Source organism: Lynx rufus, unplaced genomic scaffold (assembly GCF_022079265.1).
Source record: "Lynx rufus isolate CCGP_SWC_20201006 ecotype Redwood Valley unplaced genomic scaffold, mLynRuf1.p SCAF_20, whole genome shotgun sequence".
Classification (NCBI taxonomy): Eukaryota; Metazoa; Chordata; class Mammalia; order Carnivora; family Felidae; genus Lynx; species Lynx rufus.
This window is the reverse complement of record NW_025814835.1, coordinates 14,465,528-14,481,642: the sequence shown is the minus strand read 5'-3', so window position 1 is coordinate 14,481,642 and position 16,115 is coordinate 14,465,528. Positions and strand designations below refer to the sequence as shown.

The 16,115-nt window shown below is 47.1% G+C and overlaps 1 protein-coding gene across 6 annotated transcripts in view; it reads left to right on the top strand.

Annotated features, from left to right (window-relative positions):
• The window catches only part of TNFRSF11A (TNF receptor superfamily member 11a), a 54,870-nt gene extending 38,755 nt beyond the window's left edge, over window positions 1-16,115 (top strand). For 3 of the 6 annotated variants that reach the window (XM_047086194.1, XM_047086195.1, XM_047086193.1), the window contains 3 exons: window positions 1,450-1,502; window positions 2,847-3,609; window positions 15,586-16,115. In XM_047086194.1, the coding sequence (XP_046942150.1) occupies window positions 1,450-1,502; window positions 2,847-3,609; window positions 15,586-15,941 (1,172 nt within the window). In that variant the 3' untranslated portion in view covers window positions 15,942-16,115. The other 3 variants (XM_047086196.1, XM_047086197.1, XM_047086198.1) reach the window with 3 other exon arrangements.

Here is a 16,115-nt window from a genome sequence, read left to right as displayed (position 1 = left end):
GAAGGTTTAGAGCTGTTGGCTTTCCCTTCGTCTGTTCATGGGGCACACGTTTTTTGGCTACCAGGGATGGGACTGGCACTGGGGGCTCGTTACCGAGCACCACAGTGAGACTGAGTGCTAAAAAGGGAAATTACGGAGCTCTAGGTGAGCAGATAACAGGGGGTCATCTGACCTTGGGGCCAGCAAGGGTCTCCCAGAAGAGATACGGAGCTGAGATCTGAAGGCCAGTTGGCACTAGTTAAGGTTAGTGCCACTGGAGCAGAAAGTCAGGACCAGCGTGATATGGAACTGGATGGGGAGGGGTGGCCAGGTGATGGAGCGCAGCAAGCTTGGGTTCGGAGTTTGCTCCTTATCCTTAGCAAAGAGCAGTGAAAACAGCCCTCTGGTTGTAGATGGAAAACAATTTTGGGGGTGCAGTAAGAGTGGATGCAGACATATAGTTAGGAGGGCTTTTGCAGTCATCTGGGAGAGAGATCATCTTAGTAATTATGAGTATCCCCTCTGCGTACAAATATCCTTTCTTAGTACCATTTGGGATTATCTAGTACTGATCCCTCCAAGGGAAGAGCTACAGGTTTCCTTTTATTTGGGGTAACTTTATTTTTGTGTACTTTCAAAAATACAGAAAAGACGCGAAACTAATAACAAAGGTCATTGCAGTAACTGACACATATTGAATATTTATCCTGTGCCAGCACGCTTACACATTTTACGCGCAGTCGCGAAATCACAACGGCACCATAAGGCGGGTGCTGATATTTCTCCTGTTTCATGATGAGGAAACTGAGGCTCAGAGAATTGAAATGGACCGGACAAGGTCATGTAATAGAGAGCATTAGCTATTATCATAACCTGATTATCTTCTAATGGAGAATGGACAGCACCGCCCCCCCCCCCATCAAAGTCAGCGGAGGTGGGCTAAAATTCTATCTTTGTAGAACATAAATTCGTAGGTTTTATGGACTCGGGGCCCGCTGGAGCCCAGGGGGGCCTGCCACAGCCTTCCGGCGTGCAATTTCCCTGTGTTGTACAGACATTGGAGTTAGGGTACTGGAAAGTCAGTGTCCCAGACCAGTGTCTTCTTTATTCCCCCCTCAGCGCCCAGCCCCACCCGCCTGTCCCTCTTCCCTCGTATCAAAGAAAACTTGCAAAGGGAAGGAGAACCACTGAAGTCCTAACAGCCACTCCAAGTGTGCCCAGAGGAATTTGGAAGAACGTTAGTGCGTGATACTTGGGCTTTGCAGAGATCAGAAAGTTCTGGTTTCGGTAGGAAGAGTCTTTGAATTGGTTGATTTTTTTTTTTTTTAATGTTTTCACTCTCAGGAACTCTCACTGAAAAGACTTGCAGAGGGCTGTGTTTAGAGATACACGCAGCTGACAGAGTGGTCAAGAATACTGAATTAGAGGAAATAATAATATGAAGTTCTTATCCTTACTTTGTTTTTCTAGCTAATTTGTGGCACTGGGTCAATGAGGCTTGCGGCCGCCTAAGTGGAAATAAGGTAAATTTAAAAGTCTTAAGTGTCTCCTTAACGTACTTTTAACAGTAAGCTGTTGACTACTAACATGTAGTCATGTTAGTACATCTAACTGTAGCGGTTAGGAGTCAAATGCCGAGCCCCGCTGGGAAAGGGGTACAGCCTGGAGGGACAGAGCCTCCAATCCCAGGATTGGTCGCTACAGGATAAGCCAAAGCCCACACAGCTGCTCATCTAAATGCTGTTTTCTTTGCATTTCATGCCACGCATCATCTCTGTGCACACACATCAGTTATGTTGCTTTCTGGTGCCAGTCTTGATCGCCTAGGACAGATTCTGAGTAAGAAAGAGCTGCCATTTTCCTTTACTCCAGAGTGATTGAAAAGAGTTATTTTGGTAACTTTTAATTTTGATATATTCAAAATTATAGAAAAGCAGTGAGAATAGCACACAAAAAACTGCCACATGCCCTAAACTCAGACCCAGCAATTGCTTATACTGTATCATTGGCCGTCTGTCTGTGTGTATATGTCTATGTGTGCTTTTATTCGTGGTGCATTTTAGAGTGAAAGGCAGACATCATGCTCCTATACCTTTAAATGCTTCAGGGTGAATTTCCTAAGAGCAAGCACATTCTCTTACATAACCTTAGAACCTTTATCAAAAGCAAGAAATGTAATAGTGTTACGAACTATTATCCACATGTGCTATTAATTATTAATATGTCTTCAATTACCTGATTCTGTCCCTTAAATCTATTGTCTTTAAGGCATGAAGAATATAAACTTTAAACTGGGAGCTCATCCTGATTCTCCCAATTCCAATCCCAATCCCAACACTACAGGATTCATTCGGTCTTTCCCTCACCTGGATTTGAATCTCCCCTCTCCCATTCCCAACAGGATGAAATGTGGCTCCCGTTACTGTCAGTGTATTTGCTCATTGGCTCAATGACGGAACACAGAGACAGTAGTTTCACAATTATTAAACTGTACCACAGCAAAAAAACAAAGCTACTAGCTAGAATTCATTATTTGTTTACAGTTTTTTTTTTTTAATTTAGATTGAACGTATATGGATGAAACACTGTGTTCTAAAGTTGAGTTAGCCCTTTGCCTTATTTGGGTGTGAACGTGCTGTTCGTGGGAAATGCAGTTTGATTCATTCGTTTCTGGTTGGATTCCATTTTAGGGTTCTCCCCCACTCTGTAATTTTAAATAACACAGGCAAAGTACCATAGTGAGTGGTCCATCTGTACTTGTCATGGTGGAAATAATTACTATAAACCATTTTCAGCTGTGTTTAGCAGGAACACGTTCTAGTAAGTGTGGGCATTAATACCTGTGCCTTCTGAATTGAAATCTGCAGGAGTCCTCAGGCAACAATTTTAGCAGCACTCATATGGAAGCCTCTAGTCAGCGTGAAATTTGTGAAGGTGTCTTACTGCTGACTCTGGAAGAGAAGATGTTTCCCGAAGATATGTGCTGTCCAGACGGCGTTGGCCTCTGTGGCGGTGTGTGCGCAGGGGGTGGTCCTTGTCCACAGGGAGAAGATGCTGGAGTGCTCACCTTGGTCAGCGAGATTGAGGGGGATCCCTTCAGGCAGATGCCCACGGAAGACGAATATGTAGACAGGCCCTTCCAGACCCCAGACTCTTCACTGTCCCTCCCTCGGCCTGGCAGCAAATCCACACCCCCTTTCCCTGAGCCCCTGGAGGTGGGGGAGAATGACAGTTTAAGCCACTGCTTCACTGGGACAGAGGGCTTGGTGGATTCTGAAAGCTGCAATTTCACGGAGCCCCCGTGCAGGACCGACTGGATTCCCATAGCCCCCGAAAAGTACTTGCAAAAAGAAGTGGAGGGTGGCAATTGCCCCCACTGGGCCGCCAGCCCCAGCTCTGCAGAGGGCTGCGCAGGCTGCAGAAACCCTCCCGGGGAGGACCGGGAACCCCTCACGCCTACCGCGAAAAGTGGACCTTTGCCCCAGTGCGCCTATGGCATGGGCCCCCCGCCTGAAGAAGCAGCCGAGGGGACAGGCCAGCCCACGGACGGGGCCGACGTAAGGCTTCCCGGCTCGGTGAGGGGAGGCCCGGGGTCTGGAAGCCCCTCCAGTGACCAGCCACCTGCATCTGGTAAGTGATTTTCCTGGTCCCTTCTGAGCTTTAAAAAAGCCCTGTTCTTTATGCAGTGTTTGAAGGCAAGTGTCACAGACCATTTGGGGAGGAAGGATGCTAACGTGGGGAAAATTTTGCTCGCACGTTTCCTCCTGATAGACCTCTTTGCAGGGTGGGTTTTGACCCCGTCCGCACATTGGGTTTGTGACGGGTGTGTGACTGTATCCTCCAGCCCCCGGGACTGTCTTCATTTACACATGCCTCACCGCCCGCCCCTGGCAGTGAGCCTCCCAAGGCAATGGCAGCATTGACCTCAGGACTGGCTGAAGTCAAGGCGTTCCCTCAGATTTCTGGGTTCTGTTTGTGTTTTTAAAGCAACCTACTCCTCAAAGCTCCCGAGAAAGCTTTTATAATTTTCAGGGGACAAACATTGTTTACTTAATTCTTAATCAATTAATATTTATGGAGAGTATCTCGGTTCGATACCAAATTCATGATGCAGTATAAATGTCCTTTGATGCTTTATATGAGAAGCCCCTTTTACAGCCACAGCATATAATGTATTTATGGAACCAGGAGGATAATTTTACAGTTTAAAATCATGATAGAGACTTATCGTTGCATCACTGCTTGAGCACGAATAGCCCACCAATTATAATAACTTTTTCCCCAAGGCTAAGATGCCATCTGTTTTATCATAGTTACAAGGAACTTTGCCACTAGTAGTGTGAGCTCTGGGTTTTATCTACCACATGGGGGGTCAGGGATCTCTCTGAGAGTCTTCCGACAGCTATAGACAGTCTCCAGAAAAATGAATAAGTGCACGTATACCATTTAAAGGGCTTCACAGGGGGTGCCTGGATGGCTTGGTCAGTTGAGCATCCGACTTTGTCTCAGGTCACGGTCTCGCGGTGCGTGTGTTCGAGCCCCGCATTGGGCTCTCTGCTGTCAGCACGGAGCCTGCTTGGGATCCTCGGTCCCCTTCTCTCTCTGCCCCTCCCCCGCTGGTTCTCTAAATAAACAAACAAACAAACAGACTTAAAAAAAAAAAACTATAAAGGGCTTCACAGACTCCTCCCACCCTCAAAAAGGAAAAGGAAAAAAGCCCATTTGTGGACCACCTGTATCCTAGGATGCCTTTTTCTTTTTCTTTCCTGCCTCTTTATTTAGACCACAAGTAGTACCAGCAGCTGGTCTTTGAATGATTTTATGACCCTGAGGTAGCTAGGTCCTACCCGAAACACAGAGTCTCTTCTGCCTCATGCTGGCGATGGCCCCTGGCTTATTTGATAGAAGAGTGTACTTTCATCTGTCTTCTAAGCTTTGTGGTTTTGCTGTAACTACACAAATTTCTTGACGTGTAAATTCTATCGTATCAATTCTCAGACTGAAAGGAGGAGACGCGTTTGGGGATATTTTCAAAGAACCGATGTGTTCTTCCTTCAGAAGACCTCAGCGTTAAGATTTTAAGGAATTTCCATAACTGAAAGTTGGGCTCTACTGTTCGTTTGTATGATTCTACTTCTTTTTTTAGTGGTTAATTTTCTTCCTATCGGTCATAGAGACATACGAAACACTAGCGTTTTGGACTGTGGGGAGCTGGGAAACCAAAGCTGAGTGTGGCCGTGGCCATGTCTTAGTAAGACTGCCACTGTGTGAACAACTTCGGCAACTGTTGGAAGAAGAGTTGGCAGAATTTGTTTATTTTTTTTTAAAGTTTATTTATTTGGGGGGGGGGGTGCAAGTGGAGGCGGGGCAAAGGGGAGAGAGAGAGAATCCCAAGCCTTCCCAGGCTCTGTCAGTGCAGAGCCTGACGCGGGGCCCGAACTCCCGAACCGTGAGATCATGACCTGAGCCAAAGTCGGATGTTTGACTGAGCCACCCAGGCGCCCCATGTTGGCCAAACTTAAAGAGAGATTTTTTTTCTTAGTGTCACAAAGCCAAAAGCTAGATCTGTGGTCTCCTGTAAAGAGTTAAAACAATGCCCTAGTCTGTTTTTTATTATCATTTCTTTTCTCCAGCACTAAACAGCTAGGCATGGAGGAAAGAAAAAAAAAAAAAGTGTGTCATCAACTAAGTGGTGTTAATTTGCAGAAAGTTTACACTGCTTTCTCTCTGTTCATCTGGTGCTTAGCCATGCAAAACATCCGTGAGAGCCCGCGTGTGGATGCCAGCAAGAGGGCCAAGTTCATTCTAGCCCGAGGAGAAGCAGCAGGCAGACTGATTTTTGAGGCTGTGCTGTTCTCTCCATAATTGCTTCTGCATGAACAAGCCTTCTGGTTTCTGGTCAAAATCGCACTTCCTCATTATTGCTTTTTTTTTTTTTTTTTTTTAAGATTGTCATAATGTACGTTCTATATAATGTGTGAAAGAATGGAGCTTGAGTGAAAAATCAGAGGGAGGTCTATTCGTATTTGATCTCCTGAAAGCCACTGTGCTCTCGAGGACTTGAAGGAGGTGGCTTTTTTTAATTGGGTTTTAGATTTTTAGGTGTGGGTTTTTTATGTTTTAAACTTCCGGAGGCGCCTGGGTGGGTCAGTTGGTTGAGCGTCCGACTGTTGGTTTGGCTCAGGTCACGATCTCACGGTCATGAGGTTGAGACCTGCATGGGGCTCTGTGCTGAGCACGGAGCCTGCTTCAGATTCTCTCTCTTCCTCTGCCCCTTTCCCCATTTGCACGCTGTCTCTTTCTCGCTCTCTCAAAAATAATAATGTAAAAAAACTTGCAACCAAATCAAGTGGTTTCTGGAAACAATGACGTGATTGGGTACTTCCTCAGTAGGGGCGGGGGGAGTATCTCCTTCACACCCAGCATCCCTTGGAAGCGACTGATGGTTCTCCAAACAGTTCTACAAGCATAACTTTTAAGAATAATATCCAACGTTAAGGCTATTTTCTCAATGTTATAATTCTTTCTTTTTAATGTTTATTATTTTGAGAGACAGAAACACAGCATGATGGGGGAGGGGCAGAGAGAGGGAGACACAGAACCCGAAGCAGGCTCCAGGCTCCGAGCCGGCAGCACAGAGCCCGACGTGGGGCTCGAACCCATAAACCATGAGGTCATGACCCGAGCCGAAGTCGGACGCTCAACCGACTGAGCCACCCAGGCGCCCCTTAGTGTTGTAACTCTTAAAGAACGGTGAGAATTGTTAGCAAAGACCCATAAGGGGAACGCATACATTTGGTTATGTCTTCTATAACCACTTCTTAATTTACATCTTAAATTACTATCCTGATGACGTAACGGTGGTTACCTTGGTTACAAATCCTTTCACCTGGAGTTTGGAGAATTCTCACTGTGTCTAGAAAATTATTTCCTGCTGGAAGAAAGAATAATGTGTCTGTAGTGACTGGTGACTCGTTTTTGGCCCCTGAAATCACTTACTTGGTTTGGCCACTTTTGAGCTGGAAACCGTTGTTTATTTACAGGGTCCACAGTGATTACTAACGAACACCAGCTACATATTGATTTTTCTGTCATATCTTTATTGACAGTCTACTGAGCCACAGAGACTTGGGAAAGCTTGCCAAGCAAGTAGGGATTGAGGTGAAGGAGTGGACAACTGAAGAAATCAGTAACTTGAGATCACAGCCTGCTCTCTCCTTCCCCCGCTCACCCACCTCGGTTCTGGCCAAAGCCAGCCCCTTTTAGTACGAACACCCCTCACTCTCCTCTTCTGTGCTTCTGTTACTGCCAGCCACCCCGCCCGTGCACTGGCCCTTTTTCCAGACCGCCCACTCCTCCTGTTCTTCCAGGTCCCAGCTCAGATGCCACTTCTGGACAGAGAGGGCAGGCGTGCTGCCTGCATGGCCCCTTCTGTGCGATTTCCGTCCTTCTCACTGAGCCCGGCACCCCCGCACCTTTATCAACGAGCCGTCTCTAGACAGCCGCGCCATTCAGTGGGAATTTCCATGAGCTTTGCCACACCTGATCTTTCCAGTCTCTCCCAAGGTGACTTAGTCACGGCGTGTCCATCTCATTCATTCATTCAGCCAGTCATGAGTAACTAGAGAACAAGAGACCATGTTTGTTTGTTCCCTAAACTCACTCTCCACCTCCTACTTCTTCAGTCTGTTCTGGGGAGCGGGAGGCCAGGCAGGGGACGGAAGGACTGACATTAACTATCCTGGACAGACCTCAGTGTCCTGGGTAGAGGAGGCAAAGGTGAGCTGGTTCATGCAAATGGCACAGACACACCAAGGCCAATTCCTGGGAGCCAAGGGCACTGGAAGATGAAGGGCACTTGCCCGTTTCTCCCATCCCTGGGTCCCCCTCTCTTGACATGTCTATTCTTGACCATCCATTTCCACCCGGAAAGGACAAATAAAGGCTTTCCTACCTCAATTTTCTTCCCTTTCCCTCCACTCCCCTCAGGCAATGGACAATGCTCTATTTCATTCATTCATTTATTTATTTATTTATTTATTTATTTATTTATTTATTTATTTTAGAGAGAGAGAGAGAATAAGTGAGGAAGGGGCAGAGAGAGAGGGAGACACAGAATCTGAAGCAGGCTCCAGGCTCTGAGTGGTCAGCACAGAGCCAGGCACTGGGCTCAAACCCAAGAACTGCAAGATCATGACCTGAGCCAAAGTTGGACGTTAACTGACTGAGCCACCCAGGGGCCCCCAGTGGACAATGCTCTGTTTCTAACTTTCTTTTCTCTCCCGTTGGAATGCCGTCCACTAGCTTGGGTTTCATTTTAGCTAAGTACTATAAGGGCAAGTATTAGGTCAGTGAGTCTGTAAGTTAAAAATGACATTTTATGATTTGGTTATTGGGCAATATTCATTGGTACTAGAAGTCAATGCGTTATTTGAAAATATATGAAAAATTTGTTCCCTGTTTACTTTAATTCACTCCTGCTTGCTGTCTCTCTGTTCTGATGGGGCTCGCTCTGGAAGAGTTTCATTCGTAAGCCATTCTAACTAACTTTCGAGCATGATTCAGAATGGAACTATTAAATACTGGTTCCCTGCCCTTATCATCATATACTCCATTCCTTCCAAATGCCTAAAACAGAGCTTACATTTCCATAAAAAGGAAAATCACATGAGAAGCATATGGGTTAAGTATAAAATAAGATTTTAAAAAATTCCAAAAGAACTCCGTGTAGCCTGGGTAGTTTGAGTGTATTTGTGTATATTTTTAGTTCTGTTCCTTGGAAGAAAATCTACATGACAATTGGGTGGTATTATTTGCTATAGTTCTTCTGATTCAGTATTCATACGTTATGCATTTTAAACAACATAATAAGCTTTTGAGAAGAGTATGTATTACCTTGCTTAAAAATGTGAATTCTGCCAGAGGTTGAGTTCTTAAAATGAAGCTTGTTTTCTCTGCCCAAGAAATAGAAATTCCATGGAGTTGGCCATTGTGATGCATGGACTTATTAAAGTGTAGACATCTTTCTGATCATGGTGGGACACTTCATTTGGCCATTGTTTCTGTTGACTTCAGTGCTATTTTTAGCTCTCAGGTTACCTGGAAAATCTGCTAGTTAAGTCACATGAAATATTAATCTTAACTGAACCAATCCATTTTTAATGTTAGAAATTCTTTGAAATTTCTAATTTAATAAAAATCATCATGTCATTCTGGCTCCCAAATCCCACTTTTAGGTAGCTTGAAATACAATTCCCAGTCTCCCTGTGTTGAGAGACGAGTAGACTATTAAAAAAAAAATTTTTTTTAATGTTTATTTATTTTTGAGAGAGAGAGCATAAGTGAGGGAGGGTCAGAGAGAGAGGGAGACACAGAATCTGAAGCAGGCTCCAGGCTCCGAGCTGTCAGCACGGAACCCAACGTGGGGCTGGAACTCATGACCCACGAGATCATGGCCCGAGCCAAAGTAGGACACTTAGCCGACTGAGCCAGCCAGGTGCGGTGAGTAGACTATTGTGACATCCTGATTATCTGTTATGAAGCCTAGACCTTAAACCGCTGCACTGCTGCTTTACGTGGGGTCTGCGCAGCAAGTGATGCCTATCATGGCCTAGGAGTCCTCTCCCTTCTGCCAGTTGTCTCAGGAGCTGCTGTTTTCACAATCGTCGGTTCTTTTGTGAGGGAAGCTTTCTTTCCCATGCCTCCAACCCCATCTTTGTCCTCAAGTGACATGAAGTTACAGTCACTGCCGGGGGCAGCCTAGCAGGGGAAAGCTGTCGGAAAGGCAGCTGAGGAAAGTTAAGGAAGGTGGGGAGGGACCCTTGCTTTGCTTGTTTTCCTGGAGGCTCAGTAGAGACAAAAAGCCTCAGGCCTTTGTGAGGCATCTTGGATAAGCCTCATCTACGCCATGCTTCCCTTTACATTTTCTTTTTTTTTTTAATGTTTATTTATTTTGAGGGGGAGAGAGAGAGAGTGCGAGAGTACAAGCGGGGAAGGGGCAGAGAGAGAGAAGGAGAGAGAGAGAGAGAGAGAGAGAGAGAGAGAGAGAATCCTAAGCAGACTCCCGCTAACTGCACACTATGCCGTCAGCACAGAGCCTTTCGCGGGGCTCTGTGAGATCATGACCTGAGCTGAAATCAAGAGTCAAACTCTGAGCCACACAGGCGCCCTCCCTTTTCATATTTCCCTTAGCTACCAACAAGGGCTGCGTCCCCCTCTAAGAGCGGAACAATCTGGGGCTTTCCTTGGCACTCACTGGAAGGAGCTACCCCTTCAGGGGCCGCTATCAACTGCAGAAGCCACGGCAACCATGCTGAAAAGGAGGCCCCTCGGCACCCACGTGATCAGGCACCTTGCTGCCATTGGGGACCTGCTATCTCACCGTCCCAGGGCCTTGCCCTCTCTGGTCAGCTTGCATAACCCTATACAACCTTTGGGACCTGAAAGGAAGAAAACGCATTTTAAGAAATGGTTGCTATTGAGAAGAACAGTTCAGGACTGAGGTGTATTACAGGATAAGGATATTACCAGCTCCTTCTAAATTGACCTTGATCGACTCTCGTGCTGCAGGCAGGTCATAGCGGACTTGGGTGAGGAGAAACGAGACCATGGGGGTTTAGTGTAGAACTATACAGATGAGTGTTCAAACCAGTGACAGCCGTCATGATGAATTATTTCAGCGAAGAAAACAGAAGTTGGTTAGATTTCTAGAGGGAAGTTCCCTCTCCGTCTTCAGGACATGTTGAGATCCTCCAACAAGACAGGATGGAAAATAACATTACCGCCTGGCACATTGCACCAATCCGTTTCCCTGCGAGTCGCACACGCACAGACACTACGTTCCAGGGGTAGTGATGCCATCCGCGCACCTGAGCCTGGTTCTCTCTTTCCCAGGGATTTTCAGACCCATCATCTCATTGGACCCTTGTGCCGTCCTGCGGGTATTCATGCGTTCATTCTTTCGTTTAACAGGTATTGTGTGCTACTCCATGCGGCCGCACCCTGCCAGGCTGGCGGGGCTTGAAACTTGATTCTCATTTCACAAACTGAGCAGGCCGAAATCTGGAGAGGTGTTAGGTGGCTTGTCCTGAATCCCACAGGTAGGGAGGGCTGAGCGGAACAAGACCGGAAGCTTCCAGACCCCTGCTCTCTCCCCTGTCCCTCCCCACTGCTCACTCTCTTGTACTCAGGCAGCCACTGACAGCTCATCACTTTAGTCACCAGTTGGCCCCTTCTGCTCTTCAGGGACCACGACACCGGGATGACACTGACATAATTAGATGCCAGGCAGGTGAGTCTGTATCAGGAGGAGCCATGAGGAAAGAAGGCCGTTTGGCAGTTGCCATCCTGGAGGCAGTGTTAGCAGAGGGGGAAAGCAAACCTGGAATGCTCACACACAGGGCAGCTGCGGGCTGGTGGGCACAGAGCAGCCCGCCCGGCACGGAGGGAGCACTCAGAAATTCTGGATTTGGGGTGTTGTTCCCATCACTGTGGTTACCATGGAAACATATCATGGGATCCATATTTTAGTGGCACCAGAAGATAGCCTCTGCAGCTTAGTGTCTTACTAAACATTTAGTTCTTTATTGGTACAGAAAATTAGATTCACGAACACTTCAGCAATATTGAAAGATGGCCAACCTACGGGATGTCACCTCCAAAAAGAGTGAAGCTAAACGAAAGCATCTGTGTAGGGGAAAAACCCAGGGTAATACTTTTTTTAAGTGTATTTATTTTTTGAGAGAGAGAGAACACACGCACACGCATGGGGGAGGGGCAGAGAGAGAGGGAGGGAGAGAACCCCAAGCAGGTTCAGCACCGTCAGCGCAGAGCCCGATGTGGGGCTCAAACTCATGAACCATGAGATCGTTACCTGAGCCGAAATCAAGAGTCAGATGCTTAACCGACTGAGCCGCACAGGTGCTCACCACCACTCCCCAGAGCAATACTTTCAAGGGCTGCCTGCCAGGTCAGGACCCACTCCATAATTTCCAGAACCCACTGGAAAATGAAAACACAAGGTGTCCATGTGCAGAAATTAACAAGAAATTCAAGATGATGACCGTACAGCAGTAAACCCGGCGTGGCCTTCTGAGTGCGGGGCCCCACGTAGCTGCACAGGTCACATGCCCGTGAAGACGGCTGTGATGCCACTTACTGTCATTGAGAAATCAGTAAAGCTTTTTAAGGAAGTTGAGTCTGTACCAGTTTACTACTCTCAAAAAAGTCAGCGTGGATGAAACGGCCTGGGACTTAACCGAAGGTGGTTTTTGTCATTAATTATACCTTGGGTAAAGGAGAAAAAAAAACACATGTGAAGAATAAAATTGTTTGAGAATCTCATACTCATTCTAGATAACTTTTCTTTACATCCTAATTGTTAGGAATTTACAGGTCTTGTCCACCTCCCCCACTCTGTCCCTACCTCCCCTCAAAGAATAATATTCTTGATCCGGCCTATGAATCAAAGAATTCTGAAATGTGTAAATGTATCTTGGGCAAAAGGATTTGAGTTCCATTTTGGAAAAAGAGAGGGGAAGGGAAGGAGGAAGGGAAAGAAAAAAGAATACAGCTTCTATATCAGAGATATTGTTTGCCATGAGGCAATTGGCATGGGATAAAATTCTTAGTGTGAATAATTAAACAGGATCTTGATGTACAAGACGATAAAACATGGGCTTTTACTAGAGCTCCGACAAGATGAAGATTCTGACAAGGAAGAAGGTAAACAACAGTGGATTCATGATGATGATTTGTTGGAAAATAAAATTTAAAATGAGGGAGAAATTGTATATACCCTGACCTAAGTAGATAAATCTCAGTATGAAGACGGCGAAGAAGATGGGAGATTAAATTCAAAACCATAAATCAATCACACAGTGGTTAGCGATGCCCTCTGTGTAGTTTTACGTTATAAGGACAACAAGAGCATCACCAAGTCACTGACATTGTCACAACAGACTAGAGGAGCTGTACTGAGAAAATCATACTTTTTAAAAACTTAATTTTTTTTTGAAGGAGAGCACAAACTGAGGAGAGGGACAGAGGGAGAGAGAGAATCTCAAGCAGGCTCCACACTCAGCAGAGAGCCTGATGCGACGCTCGATCCCATGACCCTGGGATCTTGACATGAGCCGAAATCCAGAGTCAAACACCCAACTGACTGAGCCATCCCGGGCGCCCCTCTTGAATATCTTTTTAAATTTAAAACATAGAACTTAACGTTCACGCTATTTTTAGTAAAGGCCATATGTATTGGGTGTTGATAGTTTCCTGAGACTTTTTTTACATGAACCTCACAATCTTAATTTCTACTCTCTATGTCTTTAGTGTGGAATGAGAAATTACAGCCATTTGCAAAGCAAATGTGAGTGCGAGATCCTTTTGCACGTTTCGTGTGTTTCATTTTGTTTCTTTTCTCCACAGTTCTCTTCCCCACACCACCGCACCAATTCAGCAGTTTGTTGAAGCTGTCTCTTGTCTCGAGTCCTCTTATTTGGGTCCTTGCAAAGCAGTCACTTGGGTTTTTACAGAAACATTTCCCCCTTTTTTTTTATTAAAAATTTTTAATGTTTATTTTTGAGAGAGACAGAGTGCGAGTAGGGGAGGGCCAGAGGGAGGGAGAGACACAGAATCCAAAGCAGGCTCCAGGCTCTGAGCTGTCAGCACAGCGCCTGACGTGGGGCTCGAACCTGTGAACCACAAGATCATGACCTGAGCCGAAGTCGGACGCTTCACCAGCTGAGTCATCCAGGCGCCCCAAACTTTCCCCTTTTTATCACACTTAGATTTTACCACTTCACAAAATAGTTAATAACATTTACTAATGAGTTCAGCTGGTAAAAACAGAACTGAGAACCACCTTGGTAGCTGGTGGGAGCAGAAAGGCATAGACGTACTAGCAAGTAGACTGCTAGTTTAGAGTACAATGTATGTTCTGATCACCTGTTGGGATATTTCAGAGGAAATGGAGAACGTGGAGCCATCCAGCTAGCTGGTGAACGGGAATACTAGCTGGCCGCCCCCGTGTTGCTTGGGGGGTTATTAGGCAAATAAATCCCCACCACTACCTATCTTGAAATATATACTGCATACAACTGCCTGTGGGAGAAATAGCATGAGTCATAGATCTTCAGATTTGTTGCTCACATTTTATTTTTTTAAGTTTTTACTTATTTTTGAGAGAGAGAGAGAGAGCGTGCGCAAGCGGGGGAGGGGCAGAGAGAGAGAGAGAATCCCAAGCAGGCCCTGTGCTTCAAGTATAGAGCCCAATGCAGGACTTGAACTCCAGAACTGTGAGATCATGACCTAAACAGAAATCAAGAGCTGGTCACTCAACCGACTGAGCCACCCAGGCGTCCTAAGTTGCTCACATTTTAAATCTTATAGTTTCATGGGTCACTGGGCCTCCATTTCAGCTTCCCTGGAGGTATCTTGTGGGTAGAGGGAAGGCTCCCCAAAGGGATTCCCTGTAAGCTGTTGGTATTTTAGACCCTCCAAAACACGCCTTCCAAATTTGAGGAAAATCTCTTCTTGTGGAGTGGTGATAGAAAGTTAATGTGTATAAATTGTTATAAAGCTGGGTCACAGTAGAGGAGAAAAAAAAAAGAGGAAGTTAACACTGAGGAGCTATTTTGCTGTTCACCTCTCTGTCAGAATGAAAGATTTTGTTTTTGATACTGAGTGTTGGGACATTTCTGCATCTACTTGGTTTATGGCACTTTTCACCTGGGACATTTCTAGCTATCAGTCTTTAAATAGAAGAATAATAAGAGTAGCAAGTTTCCTAACATTTGTTGAACTTTCTATTTTCCAAAAGGCCCATGAATTAAAGACTGGCCAAATCCAGTCACCCACAAAGAAGTGATATAGAGCACCCCCCCCCCCCAGGGACTAAACACTCCTCAGGCTTCCGAGGAAAGAATGATTTACAGGATTTATTTTTTTTCCATTTTCGTCTTCTGAATCTCTTTTGTTCCAGGAGTTAAAAACGAAGTGTTAAGGAAACTGATTTAACCTAAATCAGTTAAATACTAAATCATGCTAAATACTGAGCCTGGGTGGCCCCCTGGCCCTCCAAGGCTGAACTGTTAGGGACCTGCGTGGAAGGTACAAAAAGCTATGACAACTGGTCAGAGGGGAGGCTGGGCTGAAGTGGGCTCGGGGTCCTATCTGGCAATGACCTTTCCTCCTGCCCTGCGTTCCCCTCCTGATGCACTGGACATGACGAGGCCACTGGCTGTTTGCTGCAGGTAGATCTTGCCCAATGCACACGCATTCCTAGGTAGCAGCTGCACCTGTGAGTCTTCCTCCCAGGTGTGCTCTCAGCAAGCTGAGTCCCACGTGGCAAACGACAGCTGGAGCGTGGCCTGTGGTCTCGCTGCTCTCCTCTCTGCCCCTCCTTCTTCTGCCGCAGTCAGGCCTGCTGAGATGAAAAATGATGGAGCCCCTCGGAGGGTCAGATGCACTTTAGAGACGGTGTCGGTGAGGAGAGGCCGCCGCTAGAACAGCCTGCTTTCTTGGGAAACTTCCCTATCACAAGACCAAGTTCTCACCAAGGGCCGATGACTCATCCTCTGCGTGTTCTCTCTTCCTCTCCCCTTGTAGGAAATGTGACTGGAAACAGTAACTCCACGTTTATTTCCAGCGGGCAGGTGATGAACTTCAAGGGCGACATCATCGTGGTCTACGTCAGCCAGAACTCCCAGGAGGGCCCGGCGGGGCCCGGCGGCGGCGGCGGCGGCGCGGGGGAGCCGGTGGGCCGCCCGGTGCAGGAGGAGAGCCCGCCGCGCTGCGACTCGTTCGCGGGCCTCGGGCCGCGCTTCCCCGACCCATGCGCTGACCTGGAGGCGCGCCCGGGCGGGGGGCTGCAGGAGTGCGGCTCCCCCGGGCCCGACAAGGCCTCGCGGCCGGTGCAGGAGCAGGGGGAGGCCGACAAGGGCGCGGCGAGGGCGCGGCGCTGAGCGGCGGGTGACTCGCGGCGGCTCTCGGCCGCCCCCTCGGAGCCGCTCTGCGGTGGGGCGGGCGCGGGCCTCGGGGCCATCCAGCCCGGGCTCGGCGGGCACCACAGGGGCCGCGCGTTCCAACTTGGAGGCGGGGAGCCGCACGCACCTGCGCCTGGGCGGGGCCGGGGCCAG